At 36.3% G+C, this 18596-nt stretch overlaps 1 protein-coding gene across 2 annotated transcripts in view; it reads left to right on the top strand.

Annotated features, from left to right (window-relative positions):
* The first annotated feature begins 2508 nt into the window (after window positions 1-2508).
* The window catches only part of cnksr2a (connector enhancer of kinase suppressor of Ras 2a), a 62269-nt gene continuing 46181 nt past the window's right edge, over window positions 2509-18596 (top strand). For both annotated transcript variants that reach the window (XM_088001371.1, XM_088001372.1), the window contains exon 1: window positions 2509-3325. In XM_088001371.1, coding sequence (XP_087857497.1) covers window positions 3262-3325 — 64 coding nt within the window. In that variant the 5' untranslated portion in view covers window positions 2509-3261. The remainder of the gene's footprint in view (window positions 3326-18596) is intronic.

Below are 18596 nucleotides of genomic sequence, written 5' to 3' on the forward strand. Positions count from 1 at the left end.
TGAACAAGCTTAGTGTGATTTTAATTAGTTTTTATTTTTATGGAAACACTAGTTGCGACAGTTTTTTTTCGACATTAGCGGAACATCGACAGAGTTTTTGCGAATGTTTGTAACGGAAACGCAGCTAATATCTACTTCAACGTCACCAAACTGGAATCATGAATTCTCCAACTACAAGTTGTGAAGGTTGTTTCACTTTTTAGCAAAAAATGAACACTTTATTTTTAGTCCCTCCAGGATTTTGAGATTGTTTTAAATTTGTTTTGCAATGATTTTTGCAATATTTGAGCATAAGTGTTCAAATGTCACATTTTGTTTCTCGGCATTTTGATCACGGACCATGTTGACATTAACTGAGGCAGCAATGTAATAAATGGTAACACTTACAGGTGGGAGTTAACATCACAGGGCCGGTCCAAACATTTGTGGGGCCCTACGTAGATTTTTATTTGGGGCCTCCATAATGTAATTATTATTATTATTTTTAAATCTGGCAGTGGATTTTAACCTTACAGGAGCAGCAAACAAAATAAAAATAGTTGGATTTGGAAATGTAAACTGTTCTATTTTATTTTGTTTATTTGAAAGAAACAACTTATAAAAACTAAATTTTGCAGTAAGTAAGTTAGCAAGTTTTATGTTATATTTTCCCAACAGTGGCAGGAGTCAGGAGCAAGAACACATTAATATATTATTTCTGTAATAACTATTAGCAATAACTGAAATAAAGTTTTCCATCTGTAATAGCATTTAGTTTGTATCATTCAATGTTATGTTAGATAAACATATATCTTTTATTATGTTGGTTTCTTTTGGGCCATAATGACCCATTTAACTCACATGCAGTTTGGGCCGGCGCTGCTTAAAATGGATGTTTTTAAGCATTTTTTCAGAACATTTGCAAAAAGAAAGAATCCCTCACAATTATACCTTAGCTTTAAAAAATGTGAGAATCTGTTGATTTTGTGTTAATTTCCACGATTGCAGAGTCACAAAAAACTGGAGGGAATGAATATTTATGTATTAGAATAGCCAAGTACAAATCCATTTCTAAATTCAATCAAGAAAATTGTGACAAAACTTCAGATACTCTCCACTAAATCTGGGAGAGTTTTTCCAAACATGTCAGCAAAAATAAGTCTAGATGTACAAAGGAAGTGAAAGTATTGACTCAGTCAGTCTGCAACATAAAGTCCCAGTGAAATATACTGGATTTTATGGTTGTAATGTGGAAAAATGCTCTTGGTTTGCTGCAGAAATCTGCTGCCTTTCCCTTCATTGTTGTCATTTACACGTGTTACCAGCAGAGGTCGCTATTTAAACAGAAAACTCATGTTTTCCTCACAGAAGACAGAATATCTTTACCATAGATCTATAGATTATTGATGCAACACTTGGGTACATCAAACAAACCACATCTGACTGTAATGGTGTTAGTATTGTTTAAAAAATAGCTTCTCTTAATCTGATAATTTACACAATTCAAGTGATTTAAATTATAATCCTGTCATCTCATGATTCAGGTATTTTATTATCTAAATGTTGATGTTTTTCTACAGTTTTGACAAGATGAAACGTCTTCCTTTACAGCAGCTCAATTCACTCATAAAGTGGAGTAAAATTAAATTAAAAACAGTTGGTAGGATTGTTTATCTGCCAAAAGAAGCGAAAAAAAGCAGGTAAAAAATGTTAGGAGCTGTGGATCTTTTGTTTTTAAAATCTTGCTTGTTTGCCTGCGTAAACTTTCCAAACAAACTGTTATTGATCTAAACAAAGTAGCTTTTCAATGGCGGCGCCTCGGTGGCTTTTTCAGACCGTCGCTATGGCAACAAAACCTTCTGTTGCTCCTTCTCGTCAAACAGAAATGTTCATCGTCTCGACGCTCTGCTGTTCATATGAACCATGAACCAGCTGCCTTGAGACCGCTCTGCCTCTGATCTAAAACAAAAACATCACAGGGGAAAAAAGAAGCAAAAATGGAGGCAGAAGAAAACAAAGATGGCAGATTTTAGCCTTTGTTCTCCTTATTTCATTAATCTGATCCAATCGGTTTCAAATCAACATTACAGCGCTGTTAAAGATTTCTTTAACACACAATCAAAGGAAGTTTAATATCACCCAAAGATAATAACAACATCCAATTTTTAAGTGGTAATTATATTTATTAAGGGAAAAGGAAAGGGATTTGAACCACCACCAACAAGCTAATCAAAAATACCTGGATAATTAAACACTAACCAGAAATAATTTAAAAATACAGATAAAAACCTTTATTCTGGTTATAGGAACCTTTTATTTTGGTAATCATTTGACTATTTTCTTTTATTTTTAATAGAAGAACAAACACATTTCAGGTTGTAGCTGTGCAAAACTGGTAGTGCGATGACTTAAAAAAACATGCATGCCACACTTTTCAGATTTCACCAGCCAGAAAAACATGTATTTTTCACAATTACATCCACTTTTTTCACATTAAGCTCTCAAACAATTGTGGTTTAGTTGTTGGAACATAAAGACTGTAACTTCCAGATCCATTTACGTCGCTGACACCTGCAGAGAGGGATGAGTTGCGTTGCTCAGGTGCGACTTTGCACCTGATTTATCTGTCCAGATTTGGGAGAAGAAGACATCAGCCAGAGGCTGAAGGCTCATTAGGTTTCATCACAGCAGCTGAAGCCTCCAATCATGAATATCTCTGAGAATCAGCTCCATCTCCATCATCCCTACACGATTCTGCCGCTCCTGTGGGAAATACACCGACACGTGCGCGCGCGCAGCCACCCACGGGGCGCGTGCGCGGATTAATCATATCTGAAGAGGGAGAGAGAGAGATGTGGAGTCCGGTGTGACTTATCTATCCTACACTCGGCGCTGCTGCTGCTGCGCACACCTACACGCACTCCATAGCTGTCACACACACACTCAGCGGGACTGACGCACCGTGGGCAAGAGAGGGAGAAGGAGAGAGAGAATACAGAGAGAGGGAGAGAGAAAGGAGTCAGACAGGCTCCGGCAGAGGGATGTACCGGACCCTGCTGTATCAAACGGGACCGAATCGCAGAGCACGGACTGGACCGGGACCAGCGCAGCCAGTTTGAAGAAGTAAGGAGTCACCTGGCTGCGGAAGGAGGAAGAGGAAGTGAGCTGGAGGGGCTCAAGGGAGGAAGAGGAGGAGGAGGAGAAGGTGGAGGTGTGTCCGCCTGACTGGGCTCTGCTTTTGGGGGTAACGACACAACGGAGAGTCCACGCAAAGTTTCCTCGATGGCGCTGGTGATGGAGCCGGTGAGCAAATGGAGCACGAACCAGGTGGTGGACTGGATGAAAGGTGAGCCGCCATGTAACCACAAACTCACCTGGAAACGCGCAGAAACTCCCCGCGTGATAAACAGGCAGCGGCTCAGGGGAGTAGATGGGTGCATGTTGCGTGGGAGGTGTGTTCGCGGGAGAGTGTCCATGTCTCATCCTAGCACCTGATGATCAGTGGGTGATGATGCAGCCTGCTGTGAGAGTGACAGCAGGAGAGAGACAAACTTCTCTGCTGCCAACAGGGGCGAGCATTAGAGATTTCAGGGCCTGGGGGACAAAAAGGGCACCAAAACCTGAGATGGGCCTTTTAAGTATTTCTCAGTGAAATTAAAAATGTGATTAACTGAAAAGTATTTATTCTTTGCTAACTACAAACTTAGATTTGATTTTTATTTAATTATAAGCATCAAGCAACTTTATTGTCAGTGTCTTTTATTTTATTTATTTTTTTATTAATGTGAGGATTTTAGTCAATGCAGCAAAAAAGATGAAATGCTAGCAAAACAAAATAGTTTGCATTTGTGCAGTGGAAGGAAAGTGACTTGTAGTTTAAAACTTTTACAAATAAGTTTTAAAATAAGTTATTTTTAAAAAACTTTTTATTCATTTTTTACAAAGTACCTCAGATAAGTTAGATTGGTACAGTGATGTATTTGAGCAATGTACGTAGAAGTGAAAGGAGTAAATTACTCCAGAAATTGAGATTGTTTGAAATTTTCTAGAATAAACCTGGAAATGTGAAAAGTCAAAAATGTTCTGGCTAAAAATAAAATCTAAAATTTTGAGGTTAATCTCAGAAATTTTCTAGAAAAGTGGAAATTTTGAGGTTGAAAAGTGAAAAATTTGCTAGAAAAAATTGCAGAAATACTCAAATTTTCATGTTGTTTCCACTAGATTTCTGAGAAAACCAGAACATTTCCAAGTTTGGAAAGTCAAAAATCTGCTAGAAAATAAAAGATTAATTTTCAGATTAATCTTAGAAAAAAGTTTCATTTTAAATGTTTGACTTTTGAAATTCAGAAATTTCCCAGATTTCTTTCTTGCAATTTTTGACTCTTAAAGCTCTGAAAAGTAAAAAAAAAAGACATTTGAAACTAAGGAATTTCCATGTTTTTTGTAGAAAATTTCTGAGATTAATCTGAAGATTTCTGGGTTTTTTGGAAGAAATTTGCTGCTGTTTTTTTTTCTCTACAGTGACCCCAATACACCATTGTAGATTTTACAAATTTTTTGTCTAGTTTTAAATTTTTTGGCTCAGTTGAACAAATTTATTCTCAGCCATAGGAACAGGATTTGAGTCATTTTCTTTCAAAATGCTTGCTATGTTTAATGTTTAATAATTTCACCCTGATTAAAAATAAACTAATTAGTAGCATTCTTGAGCTGTAGTTGGAGGCCATGATAAATCAGTCCAAGGGCCACAAATGGTCCCTGCGCCGCATTTTGGACACCGTTGTTTAAAAGCTGATCATTTCCCCTCCTGTCTGAACGTATTTTCTGTTTTTTGGTTCGTTCTGTGTGTCAGTGAGGTTGTGTGGAACCAGCAGACCAAATGTTTCTGAAACATTCAAACTGGTCTCTCTGTCAGCATCAGCCACGTTTTGCTCAAAGGCTCTTCAACCCTTCGTTCTGTTTGGAAGCTGCTCAGTTCAGCAGGTTGGATTCCCAGGTTGGATGTTTGAAGGCTTTGAAATGCTGCCGCATGATTGGCTGATTAAGTTTACCAGCAATTCAACTGGCGTACCTAATAAAGTGGACTCATCCATCCATCCATCCGTCTGCTGGTTGGTAGATCCATCCATCCATCCATCCATCCATCCATCCATCCATCCATCCATCCATCCATCCATCCATCCATCCATCCATCCATCCATCCATCCATCCATCCATCTGCATAATGCTTGTTGGTTTTCTACTTTATTTCCTTGTTCAGGACTTGAATATTTTTCTCAGTTTGCTGATTCGCATCAGTATGAAGGAATTATGTATTTATCTTGTGCTCTGGCTGGTTAATGTCTCTGAAACTCTTTCTTCTTTCTATTTAACTTTGCAGGTAATTCGTTGCAATTTGGACCCAATTCTGGTATTTTATTGCGACAGAAACTCAATACTTCACCACAGGGGCAGATTTTATTGATCACTTGTTGGGCGGAAAGTAATTGCTCCGCAGCAAATGACTAATTTAAACTCTTAACATTTTGCATGTGATAAATTCAGATACAGCTAAAGGTTCTGAATCTGAATCTTCATCTGCAAGTTTGTGTATTAGCAGGAAGAATAAACACTCAAAAGTATAATTATTTCCCGAGGCGCTTTCTTTTATCGTTATTAAAATTTTGACCTTGTTATTGTTTGCAGCCTTAAACTTTGGTCAAAGTTCAACAGATTTAATTATTTGGCTCACCCTGGATAGTTTACTGCAATGCACCGCATAAATGCAGTAATCAAGTCCTGACGAAGCAGCCTTTAAACACGTAACTTCAATCTTTCTCATGCTGGAAGATATAAAAATAAAAAAATACATACGCTCACAGACTAACCTAAGCATGATTATTTATCTGGGAATGTAGTTGAGTGTTTATGAGGGATTCTGTGATATTGGGCAGCGATCAGACGGGAGATTAAGTCATGAATAATTCAGCAGCCAAGCTGATTAGGTCTGTACCTTCAGGCCTTGGTGAACACTTTTCCACACATAAATGGTTTTTGTATGGAAATGCAATTCATTTCCATACCGTCTAGAACAGAGGCGTCAACCTTGATTTCATTTTTTGCCGCATTAAGATCACAAATGTTCTTAAAGGTCCGGTTGTACCAGAATGCTTTGATAAACCCAATAAATGGTGAGAACTGTCTCTGTATTTCTTAAAATTTAATCATGTTTAACAGTTTTTCACATCGATGAATGCCTCACCAATTTTTATCCGATAAATTGCTAAGTTAAAAATATTTTCAAGGAATTTTGCAATATTTGCACTTATGTATGACATCAAGTAAGACAGAAGTGTGGAAGTAAAACACACTGCCACCTACAGGTGGGAGTTGGCATCACTGGCATCACCTGTTCTTGACCATTTTCTGGAAAATTTTCAATGAACTCACAATTATCCATTAGGACAAAAAAAAACTAACGTGATTTGTTGATTTAGTGTGAATTTACATGATCGTAGTTAAACTGGAAGCATTGACTGATGTAACTTCACAGTAAAAAGATAAAAACCACTTTTATCTGATTGATAAAATAATATTTAAGCACACAACTGTTATCTTGAAGGTTTTATTCATACATTCCTCTGGAGTCCAGAGGGCCACATAAAAAGCTACAGCGGCCCGAATTTGGCCCCTGGGCCTTGTGTTTGACACGCTTGTCATCAGGTTGTGGAAAAAAAAGATAAACCTAATTTTTCAGTCTCAGTCCTTTAAAAAGAAGTTCATGTTTATGATCAGTTTTTTGGCTCCTCTTTATTTATCTTCTGTGTTAAACGTGGTGAATTATCGCGACACGTTACGATTGTTGGTGGAAACTGATTTTGGCTCCACGTCCACCAGGCATCCCCGTCGGCCCTGCCTGCTCTAAGGACTAATACATTAATCACATTTATTATCGGGGCTCAAACCAGCTGCCAACTCTTTACAGTCAAGCTGATGCTTTAAGCACCAGCTCCATTAGCAGATGATATACGTTCAGCTGGGCTTAAAGGGAGAAAATATGAAGGTCATTTATGATTAGATAAACTTTCCGGTCCGGTTTGCACAAGCAGCTCGGTCTTAAAGTCAACTTGTGGCTCATTTAAACTTTAAGAACTAATAATTTTGCAATCCTATGGCTTTCTGAATCTCGGGTGATTAATTTTCCTGTTTCTGACTTATGTTTTGTTTTACAAGTGAAAATAAGGGTCGCATTTGGTGCTTTTTTTTCTGCTTCTTTACCTCCATATCACAGCTTTTATCTGATGCTATTCACCTAAAATGTAGTGCTTAGCTTCTAATAAAAGGTTTGTATCTGATAGATCAGATAACCGTACATGATCAGATCAATAACTTGCACTTATGATTGAAATTCCTTGTTGCTGAAATTTATGGAGGACCCAAACTGACATAATTAAAAATAAAAGCAGAAATGTATATATATATATATATATATATATATATATATATATATATATATATATATATATATTTATTTTTTATTTTTTCCTTTTCCTTTTCCTATTTTCGTCAACAAATGAAAATATTTTCTTTTTGCCTTGCTTTTATTTTTGACTGTCAATTTTGGTCCTCCATAGAATTTGCTGTACAGATAAAATTTGATTCGATCTTGATTTGAAAACATTTTTGTTTTTGATTATCAATAAGCATCTCAACTTTGTTTGCATTTCTTCTCCTTCACTGTTGTCATGAAGCACAGAAACAAAAAAACACGACACACACTCTCTATAAAAAAAGAAAACAAAAACAAAAAATCTGTGACAAATGGCAAACAGTTGTTACCCATCATGTCTGTTGGTTGCATAAAAAGCAGGTCAGGGGGCCTGTTAGCTCAAACGCACCAATAAAATGCAGGTGGTGTGAGGCTCTGTTTGCAGCGGGGATCTTCGTTGCCCGCTGTCACTCGGCATGTGTTTACATGTGTCGGGGTGGGTGGTGGGCTGCCGGTCTCGGCCCGTCTGTGCTCAACAGCTGACAGACTCGCGTACCGGCTCCAAGCAGAAGGCCGTGCCCGAATCCTCGGACATTTGCACCAACACACACGCGCCGGAGCCCGATCAGAAACGTGGCTCGCCTCGGTTTGGTATTCAGTTCACGCTGGGTTGGGGTGTCCGTGGCGACGCCGGGTAACGTGATACACCGACTGTATGTGTGGTTAACCCTTCTGACCTTCACACTGCAAAAACACAAAATCTCACCAAGTAATTCTGGTCTAGTTTTGGTCCAGACTTTTTGTCACGTGGGCCAAAATTGTCGACTCAACACTAGTCAATCCAACATAAAGTAGCCCAATTTTTTCTATTTTTTACGTTTTTCTAAATGGTAATTTTTTGTAGTTCCAAAACTTGAAAGGGATTTTTACAACAATGTATTGGGACCATTATAAACAAACAAATGAATAAGCTAAATAAAATGTGGAAGTAAATTTTTACCAAAAACTAGTGATTAATTTCATACATCTTCTTGGAAAAAATGTGGAAAGTTTCAAAAGTTACAAAAATTGACATTTGAAACTACAATTTCTGAGATTAATCTCAAGATTTCTGAGTTTTTTTGGTGGAAATTTACTCCAGTTTTTTTTCTCTACAATGATCCTAATACACCATTTTAAATTTTATATTGATATATTAAGATAAAGATGTTGTTTTCAGTTTCTTTTGGGCTTGATTGACTTTATTTTAAGTAATTTGGGTCTTGCTATATTTAGCCACGTTAAATGAAAAATAAAAGTTGGTTATTTGGCTTTCCAGGAAAAGTCTCTGGATAAATATAGTTTTACCTTTTCGTAAAGGTTGATTATATAAAGACGGATGCTTTGTAAGAAAATTATGTTGGTAATGAGTTTACTCTGTTTAAAACTCTATCTGAGAGCAGTCTATCTTTAAAGTAAATATCTTGGTAAACTTGAAATAAGACAGAACTAACTCACAAGAAACTTTTTTCCTTAATATTGATGAAAAAATTACTTTTTCCATTGGCAGATTATTTAAGTTATAAGAAGACATTTTCCCATGTTATAAGTTAATTTATCTGCCAATAGAAGTAGTACTTTTTCATCAGTATTAAGGAATTATTTACTTAAAACGAGCTCCTATATCTTGCTGAAAAGTTACTTTGAAGTTTGTCTCACTTCAAGTGTAATAAAATATCTGCACTCGAAACTAGACAAAAAAAAATACTTGGTAAGATTTTGTGTTTTTGTAATGGACTGTATGTAGGAAAACTTAAGGAAATCAAGTTGGTGGTGAACATCAACTAATAATCTTATACATTAATTAAGATGCAATAAATAACACTAAACAAACTACTAAGAAATATCTACCGATGAGAAGTTAATGGCAGCTAATAGCAGTTAGCAGAAGTTAACAGTTGTAAAATTAAACATAAAAACACACTAATAATGATAACCAGTACAAATCATGACAAAATTATATACACTACATATAATTTAAATATGTCTAAAACATATGTTAAAATATAATACTTGTAAAGAAAATACAGAGCTGATTGTAATACATACCACAGTTACCGACGGCAACAGAGAAGAAAGGTGGAGGAGCTGTCAGTTACTGGTTGCTATGGTAACCACCAACTGCCAAGAGCAACGTAACAGAACATAATACACCAATAAATGTCTGGAGAAACAACTTATTGACTCAACAAAAATAAATTAAAAGAATAAATAAACAGATTTTGACAAACTTCACATCTATAAAATTGTTAAAATAAAACCCTGTTACATATGTGTGTACAGTAACATGTACGGTCTGTACGCGGCAGGCGTCGTGGGCCAAAGGGTCGCCACGTCGTCGACTCAGTGCAGCAATGTTACACCAGCAAGGCTTTCTAACAGCAATGTGAGCGCTCTGATGGGAATGCCAGGAATTTTCCTCCGCTGTCATCTGTTCACGCTGTGATCCGGGCAGAATTTCACCTCATTTCCCTTTGGGTGAATTTCACCGCCAGACTTGAAAATCAGCAGTGAAAAAGGCGTGACGGCGTTTGATGACACTTCATGCCACGGGAGGAATCAGACTGAGTGATAGTAACAGCATTCGGGATTTCTTCTAATCCACAGGAGTTTAAAAGCTGTAATAGATAAGGACTTATGGTGTTTTCACACTTGATAGTCTGGGAGATCCGGTTCAATTTGGGACCAGAATTGCAGCATTTGTTAAATTTTCAGCTTGTGCAGTTTGCTTTCACTCAGCTTTGTGTCAAACAAACCAAACCCTTTGAAAACCTGTTCCCCTCCTCACCTGTGGTGGCGCTGCACCAAGAACTACTGCAGGAAAAAACATGAAACCAACGAAGAAGACACTGAGCACAACTCCATTCTTTTAAAAATGTAAACAAAAATGGAGTACCGTCAGATTTTAGTGGTTGTAGGGTTTCTCTTTTGTCCTTCAGAAACGACCATTAGCCATTTCTCCTGCTACCGCTAGGCTATTGCGTTTGTTTTGGTTGGATTTACCCAGAATGCCCTGCTTTTCCACTTGGCATCCACATCTACATTGAAACCATAGTTCACTTCAACCAAACCAAGACCAAGGTTTGTAGGTGGACCCATGTTCGCTTTTTTGAGTTTGATTACGCATTCACACAAAACAAACTTTCTATGCAAACGAACTGGAGTTTAATTAAAGCGGCCTAAATGGGGCAAGTGTGAATGCAGCCTTAGCTTACATCAGAGCCAGTTTATTCATGTGTTTTCTGGATTATTGTGTACCTGAAGACCTGAAGACATACTCGCATGTTCCAGGTTACTACTTCAGTTTAATTTGCAACATTTATGCATTAACATAATGTTGGATTTGGTGACTGATTTCCTTTAGTTTCAGTTTTTTAATCCACTTGTTTACAGAGCATCAGAGTAGTTTTCTCCACCTTGTATTGAATTAAATATGGATTTTGTTTGGAAACATAACCAAGACAAGGACTTGGACGATTTTTTAAACTTGAAAATGAAGATGCATGGTACAAAATATGTAACTAGCAACACCAGGATCCTTTGACTTTGCTGGATTGTCCAAATTGTTCATATTTTAGGCCACTGCATTAAAAACATGTTTAGATTTAAACTCCAAATGCCTTGAGTCGAACTCATGTAATGACATCAATCTATCAAACATTACAGTGTAATATGTTTAAGTCGATGATTGTTGCATAAACAATAAGACAGATGATGAGCATTTTGAGAGCCCTGCCTTTCTCGGCCACAGAGCTGCTCTGTCGGCTCTGACCCTCTGAACAGACTGGAACCCGTCTGCTGCCACATGAATATTAAATAGCTGCCATTTAGCAAATATGGACTCTGATTTTTCTGCTGCTTTCTGACAGGCTGTGAAAGGGAATCCGCCTAGCAACCAGATTCAGTTTAGCTTAGCAAAACGCTTTATGCTTGAATAAAAATAATACAAAAATAATAATTCAGTGTCAGCAACACTGAAAACCTGTCAAAGACTGTAGCTCAAACTGTGATTTTGTGTTTTTTTATTTGTTATTGAAAGATATAATTAAAAGATAAATGTTTTTCTTTTAAATCACTTTAATTCAGGTATTTATTGTATCGTTTATCGTTTACCGTGATAAGTTTTACTGTTTCCTCCACTGTTTGTTCAATGACAGCTTCAATAAATACACTGCAAAAACAAAAAATCTTACCAAGTATTTTTGGTCTAAGTTCTAGTTCAAATACCTTAGTAAACTTAAAATAAGACAAAACTAACTTTTCAGTAATTTCTTATATTTTATTTATTTTTTAATTAATATTAAGGAATTATTTTAAAACAAACCTCTCTATGTTGTTAAAAATAGTTTTAAGTTAGTTTTGTCTCATTTCAAGTTAGTAAAACATTTGCACTAGAAACCAGACCAAAATGATTTTGTGATTTTACAGTGTACCAATACATTGGAATACATACATACAAATGTGTCCTAAAAATTTAAATATACACATATGCCATTGGTAAAATGTGAATATTTTTCCAAAAACATAAAAATACCTTTTTGGAAAATTGGTATTTAATACGTCTGTTCCATTACGAGCAGAACTTAATAACTACAAGAGGCTCTTAAGGTTAGAAATCTTGAAAAGAGCTGCAAATAATTTATGATGTATGTTGATTTCCCTGCAAAGTCAAATTTCCAGATCTGGGATTGGGAAAATTTGTCTTCTTGTTTTTTATTCTACTATTGAGTATTTTTGTTTTAATAGCACTTTTTTTTTTTAACAATAGTGGGATTTAATCTTACGGAAGAGGATTAGGGTCACTAAAAAAAAAATTGACTTTAATCTCAGAATTTTGACTTTTTTTTCTCAGAATTTTGAGATAAAAATCAGGATTCTGGGATTGAAGTCAGAATTATTTTTTTCCTCAGTGGCCCTAATCTTCTACTGTATCTGGCAGGTTTCAAGTTGAAGGTTGTTTCCTAAGAGCTGCAGTTTTGCAAACATCTTGTCTATCCGAATGAGAGAGGCAGAAAGAGCTGCTGTTCTAACTTTTGTTGTTACTGGAGCTTCACAGCGCCTGGACCAGATGACACATAACCCGACTGGGAGGGCCGGGCTCTTTTATCAGAGTCGTGAACATCTCTGGAGTGAGTGCAAAATCAGATTTTATTAGCCGTGCGTATGACAGAGAGAAAGAGGGTGTTAGTGGGAGTTTGGCTCGCCTGCTGTTGTGAAAAGTGTGCTACTGTGGGAGTTAAGTATGTGAGTCAGCTATGAATCACGCTTTTTTCTAACAGTCCAACACAAGCACACGCATGATTTCAGTCTTGCGCACACATGGACGTACCGAAATGCAGGTACGAGCATATGACTGCACTGGCTCATTACACAACAAACCCACACTGACATCTACAGTGATTTTCTGTCAATTTATAGAAAAACATGGGTGGAAAATAGCCTGTTTTTTTTCTACAGTAGGAGTTCTCGTAATGAGCGCAGTTTTTCTGCAGCTTCAAGCGCACGAGCAGCTCAACTAATTAGAAAAATGTCTGATTTACAGCTGATTTAAAGCAAAACATGCTTCACAGCAAAACAAGCTAAAGAATGATTTTCCTTAAATATAATAATAATGAAACTAAAATGTCTTGAATAAAGATTTCCTACAAACAGAAATTTGAAGAAGTTGGACCAACTTATTTATCAGTGTTGTGATTAAATCATCAGGTAGACATAATTATAAATTTTGTTGCATATTTTCCATGTGCATTCATGTTTTTTATTACAAGACCCGCCATGCTGTCAAATAGGAAATTGTTCTTTTTTTTATTTTTTCTTTATTATGTCTAATATATACATTTTAAAAAAAATATATATATAATTAATATTTTGTACAAATATAAAAGTATTAAACTTTCTAGAAGTTTAAAATGCTGTGCAGAAGAAAACAGACATTTCAGAAAAAAACCCATTTGAACTTAATTTTATAATATTCCAGCCAAACAACTTTAAAATCAACAAAGAAATTTTAAAAAGTTACTAGCAAAACTACATACATTCTCTCAAACCAGTATACAGGAGACTTAACACAACGGCACTCCGTGGAAACATTTAAAAGCTGTATGATGATCCAATCTGACCTTTAATTCTTCAAGTTAACGCTAAAATTTGAGCAGCATCCAGATAGATTGTAGTTTCTAAAATAAATACTAAAATATTCAAACCATCTTAGAAATAAATATGCAGTTTTAGCTATATTCAGTAAAAAACATTTTCCGACTTGCTAAACCTTGTAAACAACCACTATTACTTGATGGTCTGTCTGTTTACTCCCTGCTAATTTATTTTTTGTAGTTATGGGACGAAATGATTTTCGTCATCTTGTTTTTGTGAATTAGGAAAAATCTCATTTGTTTACTTTCATGGTTTTTATTTTAATTTCCTGCACAAATAATTTTTGTAGCAAAACTATTTACAATTTTTTTTGTCTTATCAATAATTTATTAATCTACATTTTTTAAAGGAAATTTATGTTAAATGTGTTTTAAATCCAGTTATTTTCTTTGAAAACCAATAGAAAGGCTGAGTTGTTATTTATGTAATTTCATTATTTCATCAATTTTTCCATTATTGCTGTAAAACATAATACTTTATACGTTTAATTCATAAAATGGCTCATGCAGACACTATTTTAGAAACCTTTAATATGCTGTTATATTTGCATTTGATGGATGTTTACAATGTAGATGTGCAACCTGATAATAATAAGCTTCCTACATTAAACACCTATTGCAAAACAGAACGTGTTATGAATATCTGGGCAGATTATCTGTCTAGCAGAAATGTAAGGAAGTGCAAAAATCATTTGAACTTAATATTTTGGCTGCCTACACCGCAGTAGTTTTCTTTTTTTAAAACAGATTGTTACTACGACCCAATTTGGCAGGAATGCAGGAAACAACATAAAAAAATTACCTAAGATGTATTGATGCCAAAGACACGTGAATGCAAGGATATTTATTCATGCAAATTCCTGTTTTTCTCTCTGTTGTGTGGTAGAACTGGTTGTTGAGGCGTAGCACTATTATTTGGTTATTCTGCTGTTGTATTCTGGAGGTCCTTTCTTTATCCCCGGATGCTATCGCTTATAAATTTGTTTTGCACTGGGTCGGAAAATGCATGAGTTCTGTGAGAAGGAGATAAGAACGTGAGTTGCATGAATTGGGTAGAAAGGTTTAATAAAAGCGATGGTTTTCAGACTAAAGTTAATAGCTACTGAACTCCTTAAGATTGAGGAAACATAATGGATGACTTCAGATGACAAAGGTCATGTTTTCTTTTTTTAAATGGATCCCAAAGAGAAGACATTACTGTGTATGTATATAAACCATATGGCAGCGCTTCACTGTTTAGCTGCATACTGTGTGGGAGTGTGTGCTTGCTGATGCCACTTACAATTTGACTCTTCAGTATTCAGGGCATTCACGCTCGCCCTCACTGCCAGCGATAAGCGATGCTGATTATCGCTGAACTTTCGCCGTACTGTACATTCCTCCTCTTCTGCTTCTCTGCCTCTTTCCACTGGAGTAACAATCTGTCTGCGAGAGCTGAAATTGTTTTAATCAGCTTCGCTTCTTTCACTTCTGCTAACTCTCCACTGCGACTAACAGTCGCATCACAAGCGCTGATGGTTGGTTTGGGGAGCAGGGGACTGATGTCTTATTAGAACGAAAACAGTATTAAAATTTCCACAACACTAATTGGTGAGCTGGGAACAATCTGAAATGTCAAAGCGGAGAGTGGAAGTAAGAGATGATTCAGATTTCTTCAAGTGCGGTTTTTGAAGTTATCACGGACCTTATCTCACCTATGAGCGATACTAAACATGTTCACTACATTTTTTGCATAAAATCATTCTTAGATGATGAGATTTTAGTTTAGTCTGACTTATTTCTTTTGAGTTACTTTCATAATGAGTTGGGTTTTTTTTACTTTAAATCCAGCTCTACGTCAGATTTAAAGTGGACTCACTCATGAAAATGGCTGCAAACAGATGCACAATTATACAGCTCTGAAAAAAATTAAGAGATAACTTAAAATGATCAGTTCCTCTGGTTTTACTTCTTATAGGTACATAGTTGAGTAAAATGAACATTGTTCTTTTATTTTATGAACTACTGACAACATGCATCTAAAATTACAAGGAAAAATTTAGTATTTATTCGCAGAAAATGAGAAACGGCCAAAATAAAGAAAAAGATGCAGTGCTTTTAGACCTCAACTAATGCAAAGAAAACAAGTTCATGTTAATTTAGAAACAACAAATGTATGGAGTTAAATTAACTGTGAACCAAATTTAACTCCATACCCAGCAGCCATTGTCCAGCGCACACAGAGGTAAAACTAGCTGACCAAACACTGGTGGAGTTCTGCTTGGGTTGCTAGGTAACAAGCTGGGCTTGGCTGGGGTTGCTAAGCAACCCCAGATGCAGTCCCTACAGAAAACATTTGTCAAACTCAAGACTCATCCAGCCCGCCATAGCTTTTTATGTGGCTCTCTAGGTTTTAGACTAAACACTTAAATATTATGTTGACAATCAAATCAATGCAGTTTTTAACTGTTTACTGCCAAATTATATCAGTTACTTGTACTAAACAGCTGCTTCAACCTTAACTGATCTCAGATTATAGTCCATGAGCTATTCAGCAAGTAATAAAAAGTCACATTTGCCGTCACAAATAAGCTCAAATATCGCAAATATTTTCAAATTGGTACCACAAACACTTTGATTTTTATTGCAAAAGATCACAAAAAGTATCACAAAATCCTTGAGGGACTGAAAAGATGTTCAATAATATTATTTCATTTTAAGAATTCATAGATATTTTAACAGTTTGTGATCAGGTTTTATCAATACATTCTGGCACAACCGGCCTTTTAAGAGCTTTTATGATCTTGGTTTGGCCCAAAACTGGGTTTGACACCCCTGCTATGGAATGTGATTTAACAATTGAGAAGTTTTTGAAACTGCTCGTTTTCCAGACACCAAAAATCATAAACTTATTGCCAAACACCAAGAGCTCCAACCAGTTCAACCTCTTTACATTTTTCTTTATTCTCAGTTGAAACTCTTATAAGGATAAGGATCTTTGAAATATGTTTGTATCTTTTCATTTAGTGCCACAGAATTCATAATTGTTTACATTTTCTGCAGGGTCAGTGTGGTTCAAATTTGAGATTGATTGAACCCTGTAGATTTTTTTCTTCTTCTTGATATGTGCCGTTCTGGGACTGAACGCTTCATTTAGACTTCAGATTTGGTGACAGCGGAGGGAGGGTGCAGAGGCAGGAAAAAAGTCTATTTGCTTGTTGCTGATGAGCAAAGGAATGTGTGTGTATGCATGTGTGTGTGTGTGTGTGAGAGAGTGAATGCGTTTGAAAGCAATTTAGCAGCTGCTTCTGAGCTTTTCCTCTTCATGCTCTTTTTCTTTTCCTCATCCTTCCTTCCTCCGCCTTTCTTTCCTCCCAATCTTTGTTAGTGTGGTTATGATAGATGACTGTGTTATAAAGCTGGGACTTGAAGCGAGGGAAATCAATGCTCCTTCCTCTGAGAAGTGTGTGTGTGTGTGTGTGTGTGTGTGTGTGTGTGTGTGTGTGTGTGTGTGTGTGTTTGCAGTTGTCTGTTTGTTGATCGGTTAGACGCTGGATGTGTTCATTGTTTTGGGAGCCAGGGGCTGCAGCTGAGCCGCTCTGTCTTGATCTGCTTTCCTTTGACTCAGCAAACGTTGTCCGGCCAGACGCAGGAAACACTTAAACAATGCATCCACACACACTAACACACACTCTCGCTGTGGAAGGCCAACGATCATCCCGCACATTCTCACAGATGTTATGCAATCCAGCAGAGAGTGAAGTCTTAAGTTGCTTCATTGCTCCGTTATTGCTCAGTTGCTCCTTTTTTTGTTCCAGCATCCTGACTCTTGTTTAAAGTTCAACGTTTGTTTTGGCTCATTTTGTACTGAAGAGGAGTAGGAACACTGGAAAAAAACAGAATTTTGACTTTTGAATTTTGAAAATTGTGAATTTTTCCAGCATGTGAATGTGAGCGTGAATGGGAATGACTGATTTCATGTAAAGTGTCTTTCAGCGTCCTAATAAAACGTTATATAAATCTGATTTTATTTAATTTTAATCAGAATCCTAAAAAAAAAAAGTCTGAGTTCTGAGGGGAAAAATTCTGAATTCTAAGAAAAAATTTCTGATTTCTGAGGGAAAAAAAAGTCTAAATCTTGCACATATCAATGAATATAAATCAAGCAATAATTGAGACCTTTACACTGCATGAACATCTTACCATGTATTTTTGTCTTCTGGTGCATAATTTCTTGAAAAAGTGATGAAAAACTTCTAGTTCCACTGGCAGATTATGTGTCTTACAACATGGGGAAATGCCAGTGGAAACAGCACTTTTTCACCAATACTAAGGAATTATTAAGACAAGCTGCTACATCTTTTAAGGAGTTGGTGGAACATTTTGGTCCCTGACGGTTCTTAGCCTGGTGATTTTTCCAGTCGCTGTAGGACAAACAAATTATCGTCAAGTCACAGATTTTGCTTCAATGTTGTCGTGACAAAAGGAGGAAAGTAGTTTGGTTTGGAAAGTGGCATCTGTGACTCATATCAGTGGTTTCATGCAGTTGGATTCACTGATTGTGTAAAAACAACCAGCGTGATGGGAAAATGTGTTTGTGTCTGACATTGTTTCTATATGTGTTTGTATTTGAGTCTTTCTTGATACAGAGTTTGTTTTGCACCATTTGTTTTTGATCAGTTGGAGCAAATCTAAAAAATAACTGGAAACATCACAGATCTTATAGTATTTCTCCGTGTGACTTCAAGTTCACTGTTAAAAGGCACAAATAGTTTTGTACAAAAAATACATCCATACCTCACATCCACACTATGAAACATGGTGGTGGCAGAATTATGCTGAAACTGACTCACTTTTTGCATTTTTATGTAAAGAAATTGGAAAAACAGGTGATATTATCACAAAAAGCCCAATTATGACATTAAACTTTGCGGTAAATGTGAGACAATTCAGGAGGTATTAATACTTTTTGAAAGTGT

This window comes from Poecilia mexicana, unplaced genomic scaffold (genome assembly GCF_051168715.1).
Source record: "Poecilia mexicana isolate PSO_F unplaced genomic scaffold, ASM5116871v1 scaffold_20, whole genome shotgun sequence".
NCBI lineage: Eukaryota > Metazoa > Chordata > Actinopteri > Cyprinodontiformes > Poeciliidae > Poecilia > Poecilia mexicana.